General features: G+C 38.7%; 1 protein-coding gene across 32 annotated transcripts in view; it reads right to left on the bottom strand.

The window, feature by feature from the left end:
- Positions 1 to 27,062, bottom strand: part of CARF (calcium responsive transcription factor) — an 87,596-nt gene that overhangs the window by 41,675 nt on the left and 18,859 nt on the right. For 17 of the 32 annotated variants that reach the window (XR_010150216.1, XR_010150213.1, XR_010150212.1 and 14 more), the window contains 5 exons: positions 16,400 to 16,520; positions 15,414 to 15,641; positions 5,722 to 5,842; positions 3,935 to 4,064; positions 2,314 to 2,398 (listed from right to left, as the gene is read on the bottom strand). Coding sequence is in view for 8 of the 32 variants with exons in the window: in XM_063791581.1 (XP_063647651.1) it covers positions 2,314 to 2,398; positions 3,935 to 4,064; positions 5,722 to 5,842; positions 15,414 to 15,641; positions 16,400 to 16,477 (642 nt within the window). In the remaining 24 variants the exon portion in view is untranslated. Of the gene's footprint in view, positions 1 to 2,313; positions 2,399 to 3,934; positions 4,065 to 5,721; positions 6,543 to 13,434; positions 13,569 to 15,413; positions 15,642 to 16,399; positions 16,521 to 27,062 lie in introns of those variants that run through there. The other 15 variants (XR_010150222.1, XR_010150223.1, XM_063791583.1 and 12 more) reach the window with 6 other exon arrangements.

Genomic DNA, 27,062 nt, shown 5'->3' with positions numbered 1-27,062 from the left:
AATATTCACTACCATCTATGGTTTGTATATAGAGTAGGCATGGTCCCTTTCCTCAAAAAGTCTAATTTTTATGTAACAGTGAACAACCCACGCTAGTAAATAATTTTATTTTTAAATTTTTTTTTTTGAGATGGAGTCTTGCTCTGTCACGGACTGGAATGCAGTGGCGTGATGTTGGCTCACTGCAACCTCCATCTCCTAAAATCAAGCGATTCTCCTGCCTCAGCAGCTGGGACTACAGGTGCCCACTACCATGCCCGGCTAATTTTTGTATTTTTAGCAGAGATGGGGTTTCGCCACGTTGGCCAGGCTGCTCTCGAACTCCTGACCTCAAGTGATCTGCCCGCTTTGGCTTCCCAAAGTGCTAAAATTAGAGGAGTGAGCCACCGCACCCAGCCTAAGCTAGTAAATAATTAAGAATGACAATTAATACTGAAGAATTTAAAGAGAGAAATAGATAAAGGCTAAAATAATCATTAGATAATTTATAGAAAAGACATGTAGGACTTGCATTGGGATTTGAAGAATAGTTAGAAATGGTAAGTAGAAGAAAAAAGTAACATATAGGAAAAGGAAATAAAAATGGGTAAAGGGAGAGCTAAAGAAAAATTCTGGAGTATCTGTCATAAGTAGGAGGACTAGGCTAACAAGAATGAAGATGAGTTTGAGAAAAGTAGGAAATAAAGTAGGACAACGTAGGATGATACCAGATTATGAAAGGCCTTTGAAGCTAGCTACAGTGGCTAAACAATGTGGAAAAAATAACATGACTTATTGGGCACTGAGAAAAGACAATTAAAACAATCTTCAAATACAAGTAGCCTTAGAAAAATATACATTAGGGACCAGAAATGGGAGGGTCAAAGATGTTAGGGGGCAGGCTATTCCTGTAATCAAGCACAAGAGGACAAAGGCCTATTGAAAAATGGGCCAAAAAGAAAAAGATACTTTAAAGGAAAAACTAAAAGAATCTGGTGACTACTTCTGGGCGCGGTGGCTCATGCCTGTAATCCCAGCACTTTGGGAGGCTGAGGCGGGAGGATCACCTGAGGTCGGGAGTTCGAGACCAGCCTGACAAACACAGCAAAACCCTGTCTCTACTAAAAATACAAAAATTAGCTGAGCGTGGTGGCACGCGCAAGTAGTCCCAGCTACTCAAGAGGCTGAGGCAGCAGAATCGCTTGAACCTGGGAGGTGGAGGTTGCTGTGACCTGAGACAGCACCACTGCACTCCAGCCTGCGTGACAGAGCGAGACTCCATCTCAAAAAAATAAAAAAGAAAAAGAATCTGGTGACTACCTAAATGTGGGAAAGCAAGAAATTAGTACAAAACTTTATGCCTGGGTATCTAAGGAAACGGTATTTGTCATTACACAGACATGGAATTTTGGAAGTGGAGCTAGTTGTTGCATGGTAGATGATTTCAGTATGGGATATGGTGAATTTGAGGTGAAATTCAAATAAACCTTCAAGCAAGTAGCCAGATATCTGGGACAAGAGGAAGGCAGAATTCAAAATCTGGCCTGGCGCAGTGGTTCACACCTGTAATCCCAGCACTTTGGGAGCCTGAGGTGGGTAGATCACCTCAGGAGTTTGAGACCAGTCTGGCCAACATGGTGTAATCCCATCTCTGCTAAAAATACAAAAATTAGCCAGGTGTGGTGGCACATGCCTGTAGTCCCAGCTACTCAGGAGGCCGAGGCACAAGAATCGCTTGAACCCAGGAGGCAGAAGTTGCAGTGAGCTGAGATTGCACCACTACACTACAGCCTGGGGGACAGAGTGAGACTCTGTCTCAATAAATAAATAAATAAATACATAAATACATAAATAAATAAACTGGTGATACGGACTTGAAAATCATTTTTGTAGATGTCAGCTGAAAGTCAACAAAGTAGGTAAGTGCTCCAAAAGACAAAATATAGAGAAAAAAGACAAAGTCAGAAAGTGAGCCTTGAAGAATTTTCTACTGATAATATGAAAAAAAAAAAAATAAGTGCAAGCAAAGAAAGAAAATAAATGGTTGAAAAGTAAATAGTAGAGAAACATGATAGTGAAGTTTCATGGACTACGAGGGAAGAGAGTTGCAAGAGAAGAAATAATAGTGAAATGTAAAGAGATTTATATAACCTCTGCTTTAACAGAGCTTAGAATCTCTAAGAATTCAACAATAGATGAGATCAGATTTAACATAAACACAAACAAAATACTGTAACTATAGCCTATATTAGTTGTACTCAAAAGTGGCATTTGGGGATGACCTGTGGTTATAATCAGTTAAGTAATTCTACGTAATGATTATTTATAACTCACCTCACAGCTCCTAAGACGGCAGGCCCATATAGGTGTATTAGAAGAAAGTGGCTGAAGAGGCGCCAGAAGGGGTTCTTCCAGCATTCTGGGATAGGAGAGGAATATATATAAATATGCAGTTCAATGAACACACAAAATGCATTCAACTGCTTTATCCTCTTAGTATCAAAGACAAATATTGAAGTCATCAATAAGAAATTTTAACAATAACTACAGATTGATCTGATGGGTGCATTAGTTATTATTTTCTTTAACCACTGCTATTTTATTAACTGCTAAGTCAAAGACCTAAATTTCTTCTTCCAGATACACGTAGTCCCAACAACTTTAAGTGTTTTATATATCTCTCCCAAAGCTTATTTTGTGCTCTTATTATATAACTGTTTTCATTTATCAAAAAACTGATAAATTTGACTAGTTTGAAGTAACATTATGTGTCACTTCTTGGACTTTTGGCTAAGATCAAGTGAAAAGCAACATTATTAAGGTCTGAAATTAAATGTCAAAAATAATGTCTTAATTCAAAAATACTTTTATGGAACAATTAAAATAACATAAACAATACATAAGCCATGTACATATTTCCCTAAAATATCATAGTATTATTTTAAAACAAAAACAAAAACTGAAATAAAATTTAGCAAAAAGCATTTTAAACATTTTGCCACAGAGGAATTCTATGCATAAAAATGTGATAAAACAATTTTAAAAATTTAGGAACTATAATGAATTTTTTTTTTTTTCGAGACAGCGTCTCGCTCTGTCACCCAGGCTGGAGTACAGTGGCACAATCTCGGCTCACTGCAAGCCCCGCCTCCCAGGTTCACGCCATTCTCCTGCCTCAGCTTCCCAAGTGGCTGGGACTACAGGCGCCGGCCACTGGCCCGGCTAATTTTTTTTTTTGTATTTTTAGTAGAGACGGGGTTTCACCGTGTTAGCCAGGATGGTCTCAATCTGCTGACCTTGTGATCCGCCTGCCTTGGCATTCTAAAGTGTTGGGATTACGGGCATAAGCCACTGTGCCCAGTCTTTTTTTTTTTTTTTTAAATGATGTCTTGCTCTGTCACCCAGGCTGGAGTGCAGTGGTGCAATCTCAGCTCACTGCAACCTCCGCCTCCCGGGTTCAAGCAATTCTCTGCCTCAGCCTCCCAAGTAGCTGGGATTATAGGTGCCCACCACCACACCCAGCTAATTTTTGTATTTTTAGTAGAGATGGGGTTTCACCATCTTGGCCAGGCTGGTCTTGAACTCCTGACCTCGTGATCTACCTGCCTTGTCCTCCCAAAGTGCTGGGATTACAGGAGTGAGCCACCGCGCCTGGCCATGAATGTTTCTTTATTCTGAAAAGTCTGTTAATGTCAGACTAAATAAACTAATAAAATTTTCATACTGTTTCAAAAGATAACAGATGTCACTGAGGAAAAGTGGCACTTTTGACATTTATAGCTTCCAGAATAGCCGCCTTATGACCAAGATGCCTTAAAATAACTAAAGATATATTCAATGATAGTTCCTTCTATCTTCTGATTTTCTCTACAGTCTGCCAGCTTTAAATGTGTAATTTGTAAAAAGATTTCCATGGTGATATTAAAAGATGAGCTTCTCTTTCCCGTGGACTCACCCGGTCACTGACTTTTTGGGCAATGTGAAGGATGTTTGAGGATGAAGAATGTAATTGCTGGTATTGTCTGCTAGAGTATCCACTCTTACAGTTGGTAAGTTTCTGTCACTGGGTTTCTCTTCAGGGACATCTTAACAACAAAAACAAGAACAAAGTAACGTCAATATCTTGAATAAGACCATAAGAATATACCTAACTAAAACTTATGTATTTGTAATCGGTAAAGAAAATTTATGCTTTATTGAGAATAAAGGAATAATGCTTTATTAAGAATTTCTCTGACACTTGTTTACTTTAAATTATAATACTGACTACTGTAATTTTATAATTAAGTTTTAGAATTTATATTGAACAGCCAGGATATAAAAGTGGTAGAAATAATTGTATATTAAGAGTTCTGCAATATATAGGAAAATGTAAAACTAATTTTGTTTATATACTGTGCTCATAATGTTTTCTGCAATCTATGTTTTTCTCTTAATGTCTTAATGACTATTAACAAAGAATGATAACACTAAGGTAAAAATATCTGCCCTAAACCATTAGCTATGAAGAAGCAACAAAACAGTATAGCTACGAGGTTAGAAAAGAGATTCAAATAGAGGGAAAAGGGAGGAAAGCAAAAAAATAAAAACAACAAAAAAAGAGTAATAGGCATATTACCAAACAGGTAAAGAAAGACTATACAAGGAGAAATAGGGAGCATGATTCTCTTTTCTGAATCTGAAGGAGCCAAGGAAAGAGGAAAAGAGCAAGAGGATAAAAAAAAAAAAAAAAGTAATGAGTCACATGGCTAATAAAAATATTGATAAAGATATAAATGGCTGGGCGAAGTGGCTCACGTGCATAATCCCAGCACTTTGGGAGGCGGAGGCAGGTGGATCACCCAAGGTCAGGAGTTCAAGACCAGTCTGGCCAACATGGTGAAGCCTCGTCTCTACTAAAAATATAAAAATTAGACAGGCATGGTTGCAGGCGCCTGTAATCCCTGCTACTCAGGAGGCTGAGGCAGGAGAATTGCTTGAACCTGGGAGTCGGAGGTTGCAGTAAGCCGAGATCATGCCACCAATGTACTCCAGCCTGGGGGATAGAGCGAGACTCTGCCTCCAAAAAAAAAGATATAAATAAAAACTTCTGAAGCTATTAACATTATATTCTTGCTATTGTTGCTGTTATTATTACTGTTATCATTAATAATAATTTATTTTATGCTCATTGGTCATTTGGGAGGAAGCAGCAGTCAATCAGCTTCATAGAATTCTTTTTTTTTTTTTTTTTTTTTTTTTTTTTGAGACGGAGTCTCGCTCAGTCGCCCAGGCTGGAGTGCAGTGGCGCGATCTCGGCTCACTGCAAGCTCCGCCTCCCGGGTTCACGCCATTCTCCTGCCTCAGCCTCCCGAGTAGCTGGGACTACAGGCGCCCGCTACCACGCCCGGCTAATTTTTTGTATTTTTAGTAGAGACGGGGTTTCACCGTGTTAGCCAGGATGGTCTCGATCTCCTGACCTTGTGATCCGCCCGCCTCGGCCTCCCAAAGTGCTGGGATTACAGGCGTGAGCCACCGCGCCCGGCCAGCTTCATAGAATTCTTAAATGAAATAGCTAACCTAGACAGGAGTTGAAAAATGAACTTTGAATTTATTTGGGCAAAGAGCTGTTTTCTAATTATTTAATTCATAATCTTTTACCTAAAGAAATCAACTTTAGCACTGACTTTCATAAGGTGATTTTTCTAAAATATTTATGTTTTTAAAACACTCTCAAATCCCCTATATCCCGTTGTTACTCACCCCGAGGACTATTCACATCCACAAGCTGCCCCTGAGGTATAATCACTTGTGCCATTCCTGTCTGGGTAGGTGGAATTACACGAAGTACCTGTCCATTTTCTGTTGGGCTGGCAACGATCATCTTGGAAGCATTAAAAAAAAAAAAAATCAAATGCATATGCCTAGACTGATTTAACAAAAATTATTAATTAAATAAATTATTAAACACATACCTAGCTCTATGATGGATTCTATGATTTCCCCCATTTTATAGATGAAAACATTGAGGCACATAAACATTTTTTTCCAAGGTCTCACAACTTATAAGTGGTGAAGCCAGGATTAAAAACAGGCAATTTGACCCTAATCCTAGGGTCTTAACCACCAATGGTCTTAATCATTACACATGGATGAAGTCTAATTACTTGGTAATCTGAACAAGTCTGTCTGGACATAATACATTTACCTTTTGCCACTTACTGTATTATTCATACATGTTTCACCTATTTGTGTGGCAACCATTTGTCTTATATTTAAAGTCATCTTCCTTAGTTTAAAAATGGTAACATGTTGGTCAGGCGTGGTGGCTCATGCCTGTAATCCTAGCACTTTGGGAGGCCAAGGAAGGCAGATCACGAGGTCAGGAGTTCGAGACCAGCCTGATCAACATGGTGAAACCCTGTCTCCACTAAAAATACAAAAATTAGCTCATGGTGGCACGCGCCTGTAATCCCAGGTACTCAGGAGGCTGAGGCAGGAGAATCACTTGAATCTGGGAGGCAGAGGTTGCAGTGAGCCGAGATCACGCCACTATACTCCAGCCTGGGCGACAGAGCGAGACTCTGTCTCAAAAAAAAAAAAAAAAAGGTAACTTGATAAATGTCTAATTAAATAGGATTTATTTTGGTATCTCAGCATTTATATATAGCCTCTATGGTTCATAAAGAACGGTACTACAAAGTGCCTCAAAAGTCTGAAAACACAGGGAAAATAGTATATTTATTGTACTTTTTTTCAGTTTAACAACTAAACCTACTCTATCAAATTTAGAGCAATATCAACTAAAAAGACATACGAAGTTGAACAAAAACTTTTGGGCCTATCATTTGGAAGTATAGCTAATACAGTATTTGAATTTAAGTCTATCTGATGCTTCCAGACTTCCAAAAAGTCTGGAAGCATCAGACTTCCATCAGCACCACAAAAATTTTATTACTTAACATACTACTCTCCTATTACCTCTTTAGTGCAGGTAACAATCCTTAATCATTCCAACCCACGTTCCCAGACTCCTCTTTTGCTAGGTAAAACATGAAAATATTGCTGATGCTTGACAGGGACTGTATTCCAACTTTTAAGAGAGTTACTTGAGGCCAGATACAGTGGCTCATGCCTGTAATCCCAGTACTTTGGGAGGCCAAGGCGAGAGGATCACTTGAACCCAGGAGTTTGAGCTTGGGCTACCTGTCTCTACAAAAAATTTTAAAAATTAGCTGAGTGTGATGGCATGTGCCTGTAGTACCAGCTACTCTGGGGGTTCAGGTGGGAGGATCACTTGAGGCTGGGAGGTCGAGGCTGCAGTGAGCCATGATCATGCTGCTGTACTCCAGCCTGGGTGACAGAGCAAAACCTTGTCTCAAAAAAAAAAGGGCCATTTGAAAAAATGCAAATATAAATTTGAAAAAATTTTTTTAAAAAATTTAATGTTAGGGGAAAAACTTCAACAAACTAGAATGCTTTAAATATTAATATAATCATAGATAGTTCCCAAAATTAAGAATGGGAATTGTTTCCTTCCTTCCCCAATGTTCAACAAGTTTCTTGAGATAAAAATGTCCTGCCATAACTCTTATCACTTTAGCATGAAACAGCAACTGCAAACTGATGACAACTGCTTACACGTGCTCAGTTCATAGGAAGTGGCAGCACTTCAGATGTATTACCTCATTTAATCCTCATCATGTGTATCTCAAGTATATATATTTTATAAATGAGGAAACTGTCACACAGAGGTTACAAAACTCATAGAAGGTTACACAGAGCTATTTAGTGGTAGGCTATAATTGAAACTCAAGCAATCTGACTCCTTCAAACTACCCCTCTGTACTAGCTCCCAATATTTGACAATGCTACTTAACCTAAGAAAAGACAAAAGCAAAACAATATAAAAAACCCTGCTGGACATTAAAAGGCAACAGTAATAATATTGTTTTAAATTCTTTACCCCTTATAATAAGATTAAATATCTGTGAAAAAAATATGTATATACAAATTTTCTAACTTTTAGGAATGGGGGTATGAAAAATATTCTATTCATTCTTAGAAAATAAGTGCTGTGGTTATTTTTAAATCAAAATTAAACACAAATAAGTTTTTATAAGTTATTCAATCATATACAAGTTTCATAATTAAGACTGATCTGTGGAATATCCTCTTAATTTTGAAACTATGTTTCCCAAGCATAGTAGATAAAAGTCTCATTTATTTTCTCCCTTCTTAGCTTAGTCCCCCGGTACCTAAAAAACTATTTACAATTCATATAATCTGACAATGACAATGTTAATATTACTTTTCCTATTTAAAGAAAACCCAGCTAATTACCTAAAATCTTTGCTATGAAAGCAAACATGGTTTTGAAGAGTCATGTGCTACAACACATTCTATTTCAGGCAGACCATGAAAATTATCAGAAAACTTTAGCTGAGTGGTCTTTTACCTACTAGGCCCTTTGTGTACAATATTTCTAATAAATTCAAAAGACCAATTCAGCTTCACTCCAAAACATCTTCATCCACTGCAGATTCACCCACTACAGAATCTTTACTAATAACTTTTATATAAAAAGTCATATTGGGCCGGGCACGATGGCTCACGCCTGTAATCCCAGCACTTTGGGAGGCCAAGGTGGGTGGATCACCTGAGGTCAGGAGTTTGAGACTAGCCTAGCCAACATGATGAAACCCGTCTCTACTAAAAATACTAAAATTACCCGGGCTTGGTGGCAGGCACCTGCAATCCCAGCTACTCGGGAGGCTGAGGCAGGAGAATCGCTTGAACCCAGGAGGTGCGGGTGGCAGTGAGCTGAGATCACGCAACTGCACTCCAGCCTGGGCAACAGAGTGAGGCTTTGTCTCAAAAATAATAATAATAATAATAAATAAATAACAAAAAGTCATATTGAAAAAAAAGGAAGGTATATTTCTTTAAAAAGCTCCATTTGGCTGATGGCAGTGGCACATTCCTGTAGTTCTAGCTACTCTGGAGGCTATGATCATGCCACTGCAGTTAAGCCTAGGTGACAGAGTGAGACATATCTCTTTTTTTTTTCTGAGATGGAGTCTTGCTCTGTTGCCCAGGCTGGAGTGCATGGAGTGCAGTGGCACGACCTTGGCTCACCACAACCTCTGCCTCCTGGGTTCAAGTGATTCTCCTGCCTCAGCCTCCTGAGTAGATGGCATTACAGGTATGCACCACCATGCCTGGCTAATTTTCATATTTTTAGTAGAAATGGGGTTTTACTATGTTGACCAGTCTAGTCTCGGACTCCTGACCTCGTGATCTGCCCACCTCGGCCTCCCAAAGTGCTGGGATTACAGGCGTGAGCCACCATGCCCAGCTGAGACATTTCTCTTAAAAAATAAATTATTTAATTAAAATAAATTAAGAAAAACAAGATGCTTAGCTAACAAACCCACAGCCAACATCATAGTAAATGGGCAAAAGCCAGAAGCATTCTCCTTGAAAACCAGCACAAGAAAAGGATGCCCTTTCTCACCACTCCTATTCAACATAGTATTGGAAGTCCTGGCCAAAGCAATCAGGCAAGAGAAAGAAATAAAGGGCATCCAGATAGGAAGAGAGGAAGTTGGACTATCCTTGTTTGCAGACGACATGATCCTACATTTAGAAAACCCCATATTCTCCATCCAAAAGCTCTTCCAGAAGATAAACAACTTCATCAAAGTTTCAGTATACAAAATCAATGTTTAAAAATCACTAGCATTCCAATATACCAACAACAACCAAGACAAGGGCCAAACTAGGAAGGCAATCCTATTCACAATTGCCAGAAAAAGAATAAAATACCTAGGATTACAAGAAGGTGAAAGATCTCTACCATAAGAAGTACAAAAGACTGCTCAAATAAATCAGAGAAGATACAAACAAATGGAAAAAAAAATCCATGCTCATGGACAGAAAGAATCAATATCATTAAAATGGCCACACTGCGCAAAGCAATTCACAGATTCAATGCTATTCCTATCAAACTGCCAATGGCATTCTTCACAGAACCAGAAAAAAACTATTTTAAAACTCATATAGAACCAAAAAAAGGCCAAATAGCCAAGGCAATCCTAAGCAAAAAGTAGAAAGCTGGAGGCATTATGTTACCTGACTTCAAACTATACTACAAGGCTACAGTAACCAAAACAGCATGGTACTGGTAAGAAAACAGACATATAGACCAATGGAACAGAAGAGAGAGCCCAGAAACAAGGCTGCACACCTGCAACCATTTCATCTTCAACAAAGCTGACAAAAACAAGCATTAGGGAGACAACTCCCTGCTAAGTAAATGGTGCCAGGATTACAGGTTAGCCACATGCAGAAGACAGAAGCTGGACCCCTTCCTCACACCATATACAAAAATAAACTCAAGATGGACTAAAGATTTAAATATAAAACCCAAAACTATAAAAACCTGGAAGACAGCCTAGGCAATACCATCCTGGACAAGGGAATGGGCAAAGATTTCATGACAAAGACACTAAAAGCAATCACAACAAAAGCAAAAATTGGAAAATGGGATCTAAATAAACTTAAGAGCTTCTATACAGCAAAAGAAACTATCAACACAGTAAACAAACAACCTGAAGAATGGGAGAAAATATCTGCAAACTATGCATCTGACAAAGGTCTATTATCCAGCATCTATATCAAACTTAAACAAATTTACAAAAGAAAAACAACACCATTGAAAAGTGGGCAAAGGACACAAACAGACATTTCTGGTTTTTTGTTTTTTGTTTTAATTTAAGTTCTGGGATACATATGCTGAACGTGCAAGTTTGTTACATACGTATACATGTGCCATGGTGGTTTGCTGCACCTATCAACTCATCATCTAGGTTTTAAGCCCCTCATGCATTAGGTGTTTGTCCTATTGCTCTCCATCCTCTTTCCCCCTACCCCCGCCGGCAGGCCTTGGTGTATGATGTTCTCCTCCCTGTGTCCATGTGTTCCCATTGTTCAAATCCCATTTATGAGTGAGAACATTAGGTGTTTGGTTTTCTGTTCCTGTGTTAGATTGCTAAGGATGATGGTTTCCAGCTTCAGCCATGTCCCTGCAAAGGACATGAACTCATTCTTTTTTATGGCTACATAGTGTTCCATGGTATATATGTGCCACATTTTCTTTATCCAGTCTATCATTGATGGGCATTTGGGGTAGTTCCAAGACTTTGCTATTGTAAACAGTGCTGCAATAAACATACATGTCCATGTGTCTTTATAGAAGAATGATTTATAATCCTTTGGGTATACACAGAGTAATGAGATTGCTGGGTCAAATGGTATTTCTGGTTCTAGATCCTTGAGGAACCATCACACTGTCTTCCACAATGGCCAAACTAATTTACACTACCACCAACAGTGTAAAAGCGTTCCTATTTCTCCACAGCCTCGCCAGCATCTGTTGTTTCCAGACTTCTTAATAATCGCCATTCTAACCGGCGTGTGATGATATCTCATCGTGGTTTTGATTTGCGTTCCTCTAATGACCGATGATGATGAACTTTTATGTTTATTGGCCACATAAATGTCTTCTTTGGAAAAGTGTCTTTTCATATCCTTTGCCCACTTTTTGATGGGTTTTCTTGTAAATTTGTTTAACTTCCTTGTAGATTCTGGATATTAGACCTTTGTCAGATAGATAGCTTGCAAAAATTTTCTCCCATTCTGTAGGTTGCCTGTTCACTCTGATGATAGTTTCTTTTGCTGAGCAGAAGCTCTTTAATTAGATCCCATTTGTCAATTTTAGCTTCTGTTGCAATTGCTTTTGGTGTTTTAGTCATGAAGTCTTTGCCCATGCCTATGTCCTGAATGGCATTGCCTAGGTTTTCTTCTAGGGTTTTTATAGTTTTAGGTTTTACGTTTAAGCCTTTAATCCATCTTGAATTAATTTTTTGTATAAGGTGTAAGGAAGGGGTCCAGTTTCTGTTTTCTGCATACGGCTAGCCAGTTTTCCCAGCACCATTTATTAAATAGGGAATCCTTTCCCCATTTCTTGTTTTTGTCAGGTTTGTCAAAGATCAGATGGTTGTAGATGTGTCGTGTTATTTCTGAGGCCTCTGTTCTGTTCCATTGGTCTGTATATCTGTTTTGATACCAGTACCATGCTGTTTTGGTTACTGTAGCCTTGTAGTATAGTTTGAAGTCAAGTAACATGATGCCTCTAGCTTTGTTCTTTTTGCTTAGGATTGTCTTGGCTATACAGGCTCTTTTTTGGTTCCATATGAAATTTAAAGTAGTTTTATCTAGTTTCAACATAAACTTTTCAAAAAGAAGACATACATGCAGTCAACAAGCATATGAAAAAAAGCTCAATATAACTAATCATTAGAGAAATGCAAATCAAAACCACAATGAGATACTATCTCACACCAGTCAGAATGGCCATTATTAAAAAGTCAAAAGATAACAGATGCTAGTGAGGTTGTGGAGAAAAGAGAACACTTATACACTTTCTGGTGGGAGTGTAAATTTGTTCAACCATTGTAGAAAGCAGTATGGTGATTCCTCAAAGAGATAAAAACAGAACCACCATTCAACCCAGCAATCCTATTACTGGATATATACCCAGAGGAATATAAATCATTCTTCCATAAAGACACATGCACATGAATGCTCATTAATGCCCTACTCACAATAGCAAATAAATGGAATCAACCTAAATGCCCATCATTGACAGATTAGATAAAGAAAATGTGGTACATATACACCACAGAATACTATGCAGCCATAAAAAAGAACAAGATCATGTCTTTTGTGGGAACGCAGATGGAGCTGGAGGCTACTATCCTTAGCAAACTACACTGGAACAAAAAACCAAATACTGCATGTTCTCACTTACAAGGGGGAGCTAAATGATAAAAACTTATGAACACAAAGAAGGGAACAACAGACAATGGGGTCTACTTGAGAGTGGAGGGTGGGAGGGAGAGGAGCTGAAAAAATAACTATTGGGTACTAGGCCTAATGCATGGGTGGATGAAATAACTTGTACAATCTGAGTGTACCTACATAACAAACCTTCGCATGTACCTTCGAACCTAAAGTAAAAGTTAAAAGTAAATAAAACAAAAACAATAAAACAAAAAAACACCAAATAGCTCCATTTGGTAGGAGATGTTGATAAAGGGAGATACTGTAGCACGTGCAGGTACAGGAAGTATATATATATATGAAAATCTGTGTACCTTCTGCTCACTTTGGTCATGAACCTAAAGTTGCTCTAAAAAATACAGTCCACTGAAACAAACAAAACCAAAAGTTCCACTAAGTTTCCCGGAATATTCTCTCTCTGATCCTCAGTTCTTTGAAGAAAATTCTTTCTTATAATCTGTTTCTCACATTTTTTTTCCATGCTTCATACCATGTTTCCTATTTCATGGTTTCAAATAACCTTCTGTGTCATCGCCTACCTAAACAATGTAAAACCACCTTTGTACTTACTTTGTATAGAAAGTTTAATCCAATTACAAAGAGTGTTAATTAACTTTTTTTTGGACTCAAATAAACAATTTTGCTCGGAAAGGTACCCTAGGTAAAATGACAACCCTTTTACACATTCAGACTCCTTGATCTTCCTGTTGGAAAAAAAAAAAAAACAAACTTTCTAAATGTTCTGATAGAAACTAGAATAAATGTCAAATAAAGGGGAAACTACAGAAGTATTTCATTCTGGACATGAAAAATTAAAATGTAGTTGGTTAACATTTAAATTATTTGTTGAATATTAAACTCTGCCGGTGATGCAGTATGGTTCTGGGCATAGGCCCAGAAAACCTGAACATAAACAAAAAGGATTCCCCTGCACACAGTCACCTCTCAACCAATTACTGTTAACCCTAGAATTTAGAAAACTCAATTTGGCTGGATCATAAAGGAGCAAAATGGCATAGATTAACTCTAGAATGCTCTAGATTATGAACAGAAACAAGGGTTAATTCTAGGTAAAATGTTTACCTGTGGTATAATTTATAATTAAAGTTACTATGCTTTTAAAATTATTAATTTTATTATGAAAGTAATAAAATATTTATTGTAGAAAATTCAGAAAATTCAAGTAAACAAGAAACACATTATCCTTCACAGTATTACTTATGTTAAGTATATTCTAAATAACCAGAGAGCAACTTAGAGGTTTTCTTAGTAATTTTCCATATGTCAGTCAAAACAATCTTTCACCTCTTTGGCTCAAACTATCAACTTGGTCAAAAATACTTTTAGCCAACAGTTTGAAAAGTATTTAGCCATCCTCATCTTTTTATCTTTATGCATTGTTACTCACGTGGCACACATTTACCCACAAAAATCAGCAAGGATATGTCTAATTCCCCATATACTAGTAGTACCTCCATTGCAGTACCTCCATTACTTTCTATTTCTTCAAGAAAACATACCAGAAAGTGGCTTGCAGGTCAGTGAGATGTTGATAAATCAAAAACAGGAGTTTAGGCCGGGCGTGGTGGCTCATGCCTGTAATCCCAGCACTTTGGGAGGCTGAGGTGGGTGGATAACGAGGTCAGGAGTTCAAGACAAGCCTGGCCAACATGGTGAAACCCTGTCTCTACTAAAAATACAAAAACTAGCCGGGTGTGGTGGCAGGCGCCTGTAACCCCAGCTACTCAGGAGGCTGAGGCAAGAGAACTGCTTGAACCCGGGAGGCGGAGGTTGCAGTGAGCCGAGATCGGGCCACTGCACTCCGGCCTTGGCGACAGAGCAAGACTCCATCTCAGAAAAAAAAAAAAAAAAAAACTGGAGTTAGCCTAATATGTGTGTGTGTGTGTGTGTGTGTGTGTGTGTGTGTGTACATTCCATTAAATGTAAGTTCCATGTCAACTCTGGCACTTCAGAACTAGTTACAGAATATGTTACATTTCCAATTGATCTCAAAGCACAAGTGTGCCCAAACACAGAGACTCATAAGTACTGTTTAAAGTACTATTTGTAGTCCTGAATGCAAATCTTTTAAAATCCTTACATAAAAATGAAAGTCATGGAAACAGTATTTTAAACACACTGTGGCTGGGCATGGTGGCTAACGCCTGTAATCCCAGCACTTTGAGAGGCCAAGGCGGGTGGATCACCCGAGGTCAGGAGTTTGAGGCCAGCCTGGCCAACATGGTGAAATCCTGTCTCTATTAAAAATACAAAAAAATGAGCCAGGTGTGGTGGTGGGCACCTGTAATCCCAGCTACTTGGGAGGCTTAGGCAGGAGAATCGCTTGAACTCAGAAGGCAGAGGTTGCAGTGAACCAAGATTGTGCCATTGCACTCCAGCCTGGGCAACAAGAGTGAAACTCCATCTCAAAAATAAATAAATAAATAAACACAATGTAAGTCAAAAGTGTCAAGAAATTAAGGTCATTTAGTAAGACTAATACATTTTGCTAAACGGCATAAAACTGGTTACTTATAAAATATACTCACCATTTGTGCATTGGATTCCCCCAATGACTGAAGTTCATATTGAATAGCCTGCCCATTTTGGTCCACTAGATGGAATTGCTCTGCAGAAAGAGTCTGTGTCTGAGTCAGGGGCCCTGGTATATTCTGTGATATGAGTGAATTATTTGCTTCAGGAGTAGTGATGGGCAAAACTGTAGGAGAATCATTTTGTCCAAAGGAAGAATCCCTGGAGTCCATACAGGTTAGACGCTTTTGTAAGGAAAAAAAAAATCACTTCAGTCTATCACCATTTTTTTTTTAAAGATGTGTATAATAAAAATGAAAAGACATCCATTTTTCAGTTGTTTTTACTTTTTTGTAAGAGTTGTCAATTCACACAAATTGCTATACACAGAAAGTATTTCTTAAGTAAAATTGTTGATTATTATACTTACTATCTTAATTTTACCAAAATTGTCCACAGGAATGGAACCTGAAATAACATAATTCAACCTATAGATTTTTCTCTGTATATAAAATTTTTATGAATATATCTTAGCATTAAGTTCTGTATTATATTAAATATATCATAAAATATGTGTATAATTAAATATTAAAATTCTTTTTTTTTTTTTGAGACGGAGTCTCACTCTGTTGCCCAGGCAGGAGTGCAGTGGCGTGATCTCAGCTCACTGCAAGCTCTGCCTCCTGGGTTCACGCCATTCTCCTGCCTCAGCCTCCTGAGTAGCTGGGATTACAGGCGCCTACCACCACGCCCAGCTAATTTTTGTATTTTTAGTAGAGACAGGGTTTCACCATGTTGGCCAGGCTGGTCTTGAACTCCTGACCTCAGGTGATACGCCCGCCTCAGCCTCCCAAAGTGCTGGGATCACAGGTGTCAGCCACCACGCCCAGCTCAAAATTCTTGAATACGCTAAATATAGCAGCTATCCCTTGAGCATAAAGAGCTGTTAAATGGCATGCTGTTTTACCCTAGGATGGAAAAAAGTTCCCAGCTGAATCCATACCTCAAATACTTGAGCACTGGTTTTTGACTCTTCACCGTCATTATGGTTGACTCTTAATGAATCATTAGATTGTTCCATGCTGACATCATATTCAATTCCATTTTCTTCTATTATTTAATAGCTGAAAGAGTTTAAATAGCTGATCAACTAAAGCACTTAGTATTTTTGTGGACTGTTTTATCTTAAACAAATCTCTCATATTCACTACTGTGGTACCCTATATAATTTAGGTAAAATCAATTCCATTCTATAGATTAAAAAATTAACACTTTTTAAAATGACTTGCCAAGGCACCAGAATACATTCAATGCAGGGCAAAAATTAGTGTTATATAGTTCCCTCATCCTATCTTTAACTACACTTCTGTACTGGCTTTTTAAGATTGCTTTTATGTGACAAGGTACTGGTATACCCTTTCAAATACTTCTAAAATTCTCATATTACCAGAGATTTAATGAAAATAAAGTTTTTCAACTTTATGAGTTGGGTATGCCCTATTGTAGCAGTATATAATTTTAAAATAGATATCCTGGTGTAGACAGAGATTATATATATACAATTTTTACCATTAATAGACAAGCATCCCACTTAACATTAGTTTGACAAGCTTTGAAAAGGAAGATATATTTAAAAAAAGAAAATGAAGAAATATATACCAATAACTCCGAGCCACTTAGGTCTAGTACAGTAGTTCTCAATTGGGGCAATTTTGTAAAGCTACAAAATCAGTCCATTTTTAATATATGGCTACAAAATATCTTTTAATTGCTTCTCCTTTTTAAGATTTTAAATTATCACTTATATCCTAATCAAGTAAAAAATCAATTGCAAAAATTCCAAAAAGCCTGTAGTTACCTTGGGCTATAGAAGTAAAAGCAATTTTATTTTATAACTTTCTGGATGGTTTTTGAATTTTATATATTATACCTATATTATTTGAGAATAAAATTATTTAGAAGGAGTTTCAAAATAAAAAGAGCTTCCCATTAGTGTCAATATGGCAAATAGATACTGTAAAAAAAACTGTCTTGCTACAAAACATACAAAACAAAAAACAGAAAGTTGACCGAAAATAAAATCTTTATTTTGTGTCCAGGCTCTGCTACAAGAAGTGCCAACAATCAAAGCCCATTCCCCACTCCAGTGACCGCCCTCCCCTCCCCCCAACTCCAAAAGAGCAAAAAAAAGAAGAGCTGAGCATAAACAAAGAGGAAACTTTCCCCAAGGGTAGTTCTAATACATTAGTTTTGTGGCTAAGAAACTGAAGTTGGGACAAATAGCTGGTAGGGGAGGAAAACTTAAAATTCCCAAGATAAGGATAACAATCTGAAAGGTTCTGGGTGAAGAGTGTAACCTGGCTCCTGGTAAGAAAAAATGCAGCTACTATTTGGAGAAAAACAAACCCAATTAAGACTCCAGTATCCTTTCATATTAAGATCAATCAAATATAAGCTAACAATCAAAGAATACCAAAAAAACAGGAAATTAGCCACCATGAGATTGAGTCACCAGATTCAGACAGCCCCTAAAGACTCCCCATATTGGAAACATCTAAGATTGAATATAATTATTCAATGTCTAAAAAAATGAACCACAGAGATAAGCAAATAATAAAAACTATCAAAAGTTTAATTTTTTAAAAAAACAGGCTGGGCACAGTGGCTCATGCCGGTAATCTCAGCATTCTGGGAGGCCCAGGTGGGTGGATCGCTTGTGGTCAGGAGTTTGAGACCAGACTGGCCAACATGGTGAAACCCTGTCTCTACTAAAAATACAAAAATTAGCTGGGCACAGTGATGCATGCCTGTAATCCTCACTACTTGGGAGGCTGAGGCAGAGAATTGCTTAAACCCAGGAGGTGGAGGTTGCAGTGAGCCGAGATGGCGCTACTGCACTCCAGCCTGGGTGACAGAGCAAGACTTTGTCTCAAAACAAACAAACAAACAAACAAACAAACAAACAAACAAACAAAAAAACAATGAAAAACTGCTGAAACTAGAAGGTCAATGGGCCAGAAACAGCGGTTCATGTCTGTAATCCCAGCACTTTGGGAGACCAAGGCAAGAGGATTGCTTGACACCAGGAATCTGAGACCAGCCTGGGCAACATAATGAGATCCTGTCTCTACAAAAAAATTTAACAATCAGCCATGTCTGGTGGTGTGGGTCTGCAGTCCCAGCTACTCAGGAGGCTGAGGTGGGAGGATCTCTTGAGTCCAGGAGTCTGAGGCCACAGTGAGCCATAATCGTGCCACTGCACTCCAGCCTGGGTGACATAGTGAGACCCTGTCTCAAAAAAAAAAAAAAAAAAAAAAGAAAAAAAGAAAAAAAGGCAATGGGTAAGTTAAATAGATGATTAGATGCAGAAGAAATAATTATTAAATTGGAAGATAGATTTTTAAATTATCTAGACTGTATCACAGCAAAAACAGAACATAAAATATATGACAAAGACTTAAAAATAAGAAAAATAGTATAGTATGCATATAAGTCTCAAAAGAATAGAAAAGGGAAAATGGAGGAGAGACAATATAGATGCTCTTAAACTTATGATGGAGTTACTATCCCGATAAACACACTGTGCATTGAAAATACCTTAAGTGGAAACTATTATAAGTTGAAAGTGCATTTTTGACTTACAGTATTTTCAGTTTACAATGGGTTTATCCAGATGTAATGCCATCGCCATCATAGGTTAAGGGGTATACTGAATATATATCATTTTCACACCATCATAAAGTGGAAAATCATAAGTTGAATTAATATAAGTCAGGGATCATCTGTATTTGAAGAGATAGTGGCTGGCAATTTTTCAAAACTAAAGACATGAATCCACAGATAAAGGAAGCCTTACTTTTAAGTATTCCAAGAGAAATAAAAAGAAACCCATACTCAATGTAGTGATCGTGCAACATTCTAAAGAGGAACAGCAAAATGCAGCTGGACAGATAAGACAGACCATAAAAACACCCCTGAGCCTAGGTAACAAAAAATACAAATTAAAGAGAGATAAGACAGACTCCCTACAGAGTATTGAAATTAGACGTACAGTGGCCTTCTTAATAGCAACATGGTAGCAGAAGTCATAGGAATAATATTTAAGGTTTTAAGAAAGTAGATTGGCTGGGTGTGGTGGCTCATGCCTGTAATCCTAGCATTTTGGGAGGCCAAGGAGAGTGGATCGCTTGAGCCCACAAGTTTGAGATCAGCCTGCCAACATGGCGAAACCCCATCTCAAAAAAGAAAAAAAAGAAAAGTAACTATCAATAAACAATTGTATATGATCCAAACTATTTTTTTCCACTGTCTTACCTTCAGAATAACCAAAAACAAAAAAAAAAAAACAAAAAAAACCCCCCACAAAACCCCCCATTTTTTTTTCAGAAAAGAGAGTGAAAGGAAGATACTTTAAGATTAAAAAAAAAACTGAAAGTTGGCTGGGCACAGTGGCTCACCCTGTAATCCCAACACTTTTGGAGGCCGAGGCAGGCGGATCACTTGATGCCAGGAGTTCAAGACCATCCTGACCAACATGGCGAAACCCTGTCTCTGCTAAAAATAAAAAAAAATAAAAAATAAAAAAAATTAGCTGGGTGTTGTGGCGCATACCTGTAACCACAGCTACTCGAGTGACTAAGGCACGAAAACTGCTTGAATCTGGGAAGTGGAGGTTGCAGTAAGCCAAGATCGTGCCCTGGCACTCTAGCCTGGGCAACAGGGCAAGACTCCGTCTCAAAAAGAATCATAATAAAAAATAAAAACAAAAAACTGAGAGTTTACAATCAATGTCTCGTATATGAAAGACATTTCTAAACAACATACTTCATATTTGATAGCACAACAGGATAACTACCGTCAATAATTTAATTATATTTAAAAATAATTAAAAGAGTATAATTGGATTGTTTATAACACAAAGGATAAATGCTTGAAGGGATGGATAAATGCTTGAGGGGATGGATACCCCATTTTACATATGATTATTATACATTGCATGTCAGTATCAAAACATTTCATGTACCCCGTAAATATCTACAACTACTACAATTAAAACATTTTTTTTTTTTTTTTTTACAGTTGGCTGGGTGCAACGGCTCACACCTATAATCCCTGCACTTTGGGAGGCTGAGGCAGGTGGATCACCTGAGGTCAGGAGTTCGAGACCAGCCTAGCCAACATGGTGAAACCCCATCTCTACTAAAAATATAAAAACTAGCCAGGCGTGGTGGCGCACGCCTATAATTCCAGTTACTTGGGAGGCTGGGGCAAGAGAATCATTTGAACCCAAGAGACGCAGGTTGTAATGAGCCAAGATCACACCACTGCACTCTAGCCTGGGCAAGAAGAGCAAGACTCTGTCTCAAAAAAATAATAAATAAACAAATAACAAAAAAAAGGAACAGTTAAGTCATGCCATACAAGCAAGCACATTATAGAAGGGAAGAGAAAAAATATACACCAAATATAAAATATTTGGTACAGGAATTACCTCTGTATTTCTTACCTGTTAGGTAACTGAATAAAGCACATTATTTTAGCAAAAAAAAAAATTTCAAAAAAACAAATATTATAGCAGAAAAAAGTCCTGAAATGCTTGAAAAAATGGCAAGCAAACAAATTACAACTCTATAAAAATCTAAATAAACACTCTCTGTATAAAATAATAATCTCAATATTGTAATTTTGTATGTGTGTTTTAAGGACAGAAATAAAATACTATAGAACTAAAAAAATGCATGTAACTCTAGAGGGTGTGATGATAGATAATATATCAATTTATAAAATATAGCAATGATAATATGCACAATATATCAAAATCTATGGGCTGCAAAAAAGCAGTGCTCAGAGGGAAATTTAGAGCAATAAATACAACAGAATCGAGAGTCCAGAAATAACATACCTATGGTTAAATTATTTTTGACAAGGGTGCCAAAAGCATTTGATGAGGAAAGAATACTATCTTCAACAAATGGTGCCAGGACAACTGAATATCCACATGAAAACGAATGATGTTGAACTCCTACCTCATATTACATACCAAAAATAAAAAATGGATCAAAGAGCTGAATATAAGAACTAAAACCATGCAACTCTTAGAAGAAAAACATAGGGGTAAATCTTCATGTCTTTGCATTTGGTGATGGTTTCTTAGATATGGCACCAATAGGACAAGTAAAAGAGAAAACAGATAAATTGGACACCATCAAAATAAAAATTTTTGTACAAAGGTCACCATGACAAGAGTTAAAAGACAACCCATAGATGGGAAAGAATATCTGCAAATCATATATCTGATAAGGGTCTGGAATATGTAAAGAACTCATACAATTCAACAACAAAAAGACTACAATCCAAAATAACCCAATTACAAAATGGGCAAAGGTAGAGCCCAAAGATAGATCAAGACCCTGTCTAAAAACAAACAAACAAACAAAATCCCATTATGGTAAGTGACAGAAGCCAAGCCACACACAAAAGGTCACATATTATATGATTCTATTTACATAAAATATCCAAAATAGGTAAATCCATAGAGAAAGAAAGTAGACTGGTGGATGCCAGAGGCTTGAGGGAAGGTATAATGGACTAATGGGTACCAAATTTTATTTTGAGGTGATGAAGATGTTTTGAAGCTCTACATGGCACTTTTGCAACTTTGTGAATGAACTGTCAGTAAATTGTTCATTTTAAAGGGATTAATTTTAAGTTATATGAATTTCACCTCAATTAAAAAAAGTAAAATAGTACCACCACGATGTGTGTGTACATATATATGCATGTGTATACACAAGCAGGAAAATATGAACGTGGACTAGATATTTGATATTAAGGAATTTTTCTTGGGATGTTCAGGCATTCCACGAAAAAAAAGGAATTTTGGGGCTGGATACAGTGGCTCACACTTACAATCCTAACACTTGGGAGGCTGAGGTGGGAGGATTACGTGAGAACAGGAATTTGAGACCGGCATGGGAGTTCAAGACCAGCCTGAGATCCCATTTCTACAAGAAACTTAATAAAAACAAATTAGCTGGGTATGGTGGCACATGTCTGTAGTTGTAATTATTTGGGAGGCTGAGGTGGGAGGATGGCACGAGCCCAGGAGTTTGAGGCTGCAGTAAGCTGTGACTGTACCACTGCAATTCAGCGTGTGCAACAGAGTGAGACTCTGTCCCTAAAGAAAGTATTTTTGGTGTTTTTAGGTATGTGAATGGTATGATAATATTAATACTTATAGATAAAATTATTAGAATGTCCAGGATTTGTTTAAAAAATATCAAAGTCAGGCTGAGCATGGTGACTCATGCGTGTAATCCCAGCACTCTGTGAGGCAGAGGTGGGTGGATCACCGGAACCCAGGAGTTTGACACTAGCCTGGGCAACATAACAAGACCCTATTTCTACTAAAGATCAAAAAAATTAGCTGGGCATGGTGGTGTGTGCCTGTAGTCCCAGCTTCTCGGCAAGCTGAGGCAGGAGATCACTTGAGCCCAGGAGCTGTGATTGTGCCACTGCACTCCAGCCTGTGTGACAAAATGAGACCTTGTCTCAAGAAAGTAAATAAATACCAAAGTCAGAGAAAAGGGTACAGTTGATAGAGAAATAAATAAAACAAGATTGGTCATACACTGATAATTGTACACTGGCTTCATTTACTATTCTACTAATATATATATATAAAAATATATAAATATAAATATAATATATATAAGTAGAATATTCTACTATTCTAATATATAAATATATAATATACAATATATAATATATATATTAGTATAGTAAATGAATATATATATTATATATTTATAAAATTTATATTTATATTTAAATATATACAGGAGTATATATTATAATTATATTATATAATTATAAATAATTATATATAATTATATATTATATATAATATGTATTTTTTTTTTGAGACAAGGTCTCACTCTGGCCCTCAGGCTGGGGTGCAGTGGCGCAATCTCCACTCACTGCAACCTCTACCTCTCCAGTTCAAGCGATTCTCCCACCTCAGCTTCCCAAGTAACTGGCACTACTGGCGCACACCACCATGCCCAGCTAATTTTTGTACTGTTTGGTAGAGATGGGGTTTCACCATGTTGGTCAGGCTGGTATCGAACTCCTGACTTCAAATGATCTACCCACCTTGGCCTCCCAAAGTGCTGGGATTACAGACGTGAGTCACTGCCCAGCCTACTCCTGTATATTTTTGAAATTTCCCTTTAAAAACTTTTAGGCCAGGTGCAGTGGCTCATGCCTGTAATTCTAGCACTTTGGGAGGCCAAGGCAGGCAGACTGCTTGATCCCAGGAATTCCAGACGAGCCCGGGCAACATGTTGAAACCCTGTCTCTACACACACAAAAAATTAGCCAGGTGTGGTGGCCCTCACCTGCAGTACCAGGTAATCAGATGGCTGAGGTGGGAGGATCACTTGATCCTGGGAGGTTAAGACTGCAGTCAGCTGTGATCATAGCACTGCACTCCAGCCTAGGTGACAAAGCAAGACCTTGTCTCAAAAAACAATCAAACAGCAACAAGAAAAACCAACTTTTAAAAAAGTGGATAGAACTTAGAGCCAAATTGACAAATGTATTACATAGTGCAAGACCTCATGATAATTATCTCAGCCAAGTTAAGGAAACAGAATAAGCTTGAATTACTGGATATATTTAAAATTCATTCCAAACAATTAAAGAACGTATGTTCCTCTCAAATTCACATGGAACTGCAAATACTAGATCTGAACCATAAAGAACATGTCATGTATCAAATCTTGTGAATACAGCTAATATAAAATTTCAAGGGAAATTTATAGCCTTTAAACTAAGCTTGTCCAACCTGTGGCCCGTGGTGTGGCTCAGGACGACTTAAAATGCAGCCCAGCGCAAATTCATAAACTTTCTTAAAACATTATGAGATTTTTTTTTGCTATTTTTTTTTAACTCATCAGCTAACATTAGTGTATTTTATGTGTGGCCCAAGACAATCCATCTTTTTCCAATGTGGTCCAGGGAAGCCAAAAGATTGGACACTCCTTCTTTAAACCCTCATATTAGGAAAGAAAGCTGTGTTCCCTGATTGTATAGTGGTGTGTAAATTTAAAAAAAGAAAAGAAAAGAAAAGAAAGGAAAGAAAAGAAAAGCAGACTGTGGTCAAAGGATACAAAATTTCAATTACGAGGAATAAGTTCATAGTGACTACAGTTAATAGCAATATACTGTAGTCATGTCACATCAGCAAGATGGCCCACTAGAAGTCCCTAGCATTCATTTCCCCCACAAAGACAATCAAAACAATGAATAAACAACTACATTTTAACAAAAATAAATGAGGGAGAGCATTGACGAGCACAGAAACTCGGGATGGCCACATAGAGAATGGAAGGAAGCATCCGGCCTCCACCACCCAATCCCCCAACTGGGAAGAGCTAGGAACCAGGAAGAACTCCCTGCAGCAAGGAGGGAAGCAAGAGGATTCCAGTAACCAATCCTACCAATAGACCTCACCACTGAGGTTCCCTGCAGTCTTCACAGGCACCAAGCCCAGCTGAGGAAGCTCTCTGGAGTCCACACTGCTGTGCTACCCCAAGAGAAGAAACCGACACTGTGTCCCAGGCACTGTAGTTCATGTAGCTACTGTGCTATGTCATCTTGGAATCCAAACTACGGCTGGAGTGTGTCTTGCTCTGGAGCTGAGTAGCCACAGTTCCCCTTTATCCCTGAGGCTAAGCCAAGACTGAACCACACTAGCCCAGTGGCCCAACATCCCCAAGTTGAGCTGCAAACAGCTCTTATACCCCTGTACAGGGGTCGGGGGAAGCAGAGGTGGAGCCACCCCACCTCCCCCTCCTATCACCCCCTCAGGCCAGAGCTGAAGCAGTATCCTGCCTCCTAGGGAAACAGTACCTTAGCTGCTCAGAGCAGTCATGCCTCTCCAGTGCATAAGGTGAAGCAACTACCCACATTCCAGGAAATGATGCCTGGGCCTCCCAGAACAGTCATGCCCCCCAGGCTTAAGCTGAAGCAGCACATGGGCCCCTGGAGAACTGGTGCTGTGGCCAAGTTGAGCAGCTGCCCATCCCAGGGCTGAGCTGACAGTATCCTGTGTCCTAGGGAAACACAGCAGTGGTTGAGCTGAGACACTCTGCCCTACAGACCAAACTTATCTAGTACTCATCTTCCCTAGAGCTGGACTAGCCCCCTAGAGTCTGAGCTGCTAAGACACCCTTCTCCGTAGGGAGTGCAGTCATTGCTATGCTGTTCCCTACACCCCCAGGGCCTAAACAACAGTTGTACTCCACCATTCTGGGGCACTTGCTGCTGCTGCTGCTGCTGCTGCTGCTGCTGCTGCTGCTGCTGCTGCTGCTGCTGCTGCTGCTGCAACTGGCCTCACAGAGTCTGAGATACTGCCAAGTTCCCAGGGACTACAGTTACTATTACACAGTGCTTCATCCCCCCTGGGACTTGACTTACCACCGAGCCCTATTGGCTCATGTTCCCAAACTGTAGCTGTACCCTGCTCCCAAACCTCCAGGGTACCCCCTCCGTTCCCCTGGGCTTGGGCCAGTTCTGTGCCCTGCCTCTCAGAGGTAGAATCACAGCTATAACCTAGCTCCCTGGGCCTGAGCTGCTAGAGGGTATCTGAGAGTCACAGACCCTAGCTCTGTGGTCAATCTACATTCAACTCTGCCACAGAGTGCTAACCTGTACCCCAAAACTCAGGTGCCATAACAGGTTTGTGAGACTCTGATATGGTCTGGGTCCGTGTCCCCACCCAAATCTCATGTTCAATTATAACCCCCAATGTTGGAGGTGGGGCCTGGTGGGAGGTGATTGGATCATGGTGGGGGTTTCTCATGGTTTAACGTCATCTGCCCAGAGCTCTCCTTGAGATAGTGAGATCTCGTTGTTTAAGTGTGTGGCACTTCCCCACTCTTTCTCTTCCTCCTGCTCCTGCCATGTGAAATGCTGGTTCCCCCTTTGCCTTCCACCATGACTGGAAGCTTCCTGACGCCTCCCCAGTAGAAGCCACAATGCTTCCTGTACAGCCTGCAGAACCATGAACCAATTAAACCTCTTTTCTTTATAAATTACCCAGTCTCAAGTATTTGTTTATATCACTGCAAGAACAGACTAATACAGACCCTGTGCCTAGCACCAGTACCTGGAACCCAGCGCTACTGTAGCTACTTGTAGTCTATTCAGACCTGACATTTTGGTTAAGTCTTCCCTTTGGGGAGAAAATTAGAATGAGCACCCAGTTATTGGTGACGTTATTAATTAAAATTAGAATGAGCACCCAGTTATTGCTGACGTTGAATGCAGCTGAAAAAGCTGCATGGAAACTATACCACTGCACCTATCCACAAACAGACACTATACCCTTCCTGACTGGCACGATAAAACCCAACTGCAGGTGAGTGTCTTTCTCTACAAAGCTACTCTAGAAAGTTTAGAAAAGGCCATTGTTCCACCAAATAAACAGACATTGACACAGAAACACAAGGAAGTATGACGCTACCAAAGGAACATAATACAGCTGACCCTCAAACAATGCAGGAATTGGGGTACCAACTGCTCACACGGTCAAAAATGTGTGTATAACTTTTGACTGCCCAAAGGCTTAACTACTAATAGCTTACTATTGGCTGGAAGCC

This window comes from Pan troglodytes, chromosome 13, assembly GCF_028858775.2.
Source record: "Pan troglodytes isolate AG18354 chromosome 13, NHGRI_mPanTro3-v2.0_pri, whole genome shotgun sequence".
In the NCBI taxonomy this organism is placed as follows: domain Eukaryota; kingdom Metazoa; phylum Chordata; class Mammalia; order Primates; family Hominidae; genus Pan; species Pan troglodytes.
Note: the sequence above shows the minus strand (reverse complement) of the source record. Positions and strands in the feature narration are given on the sequence as shown.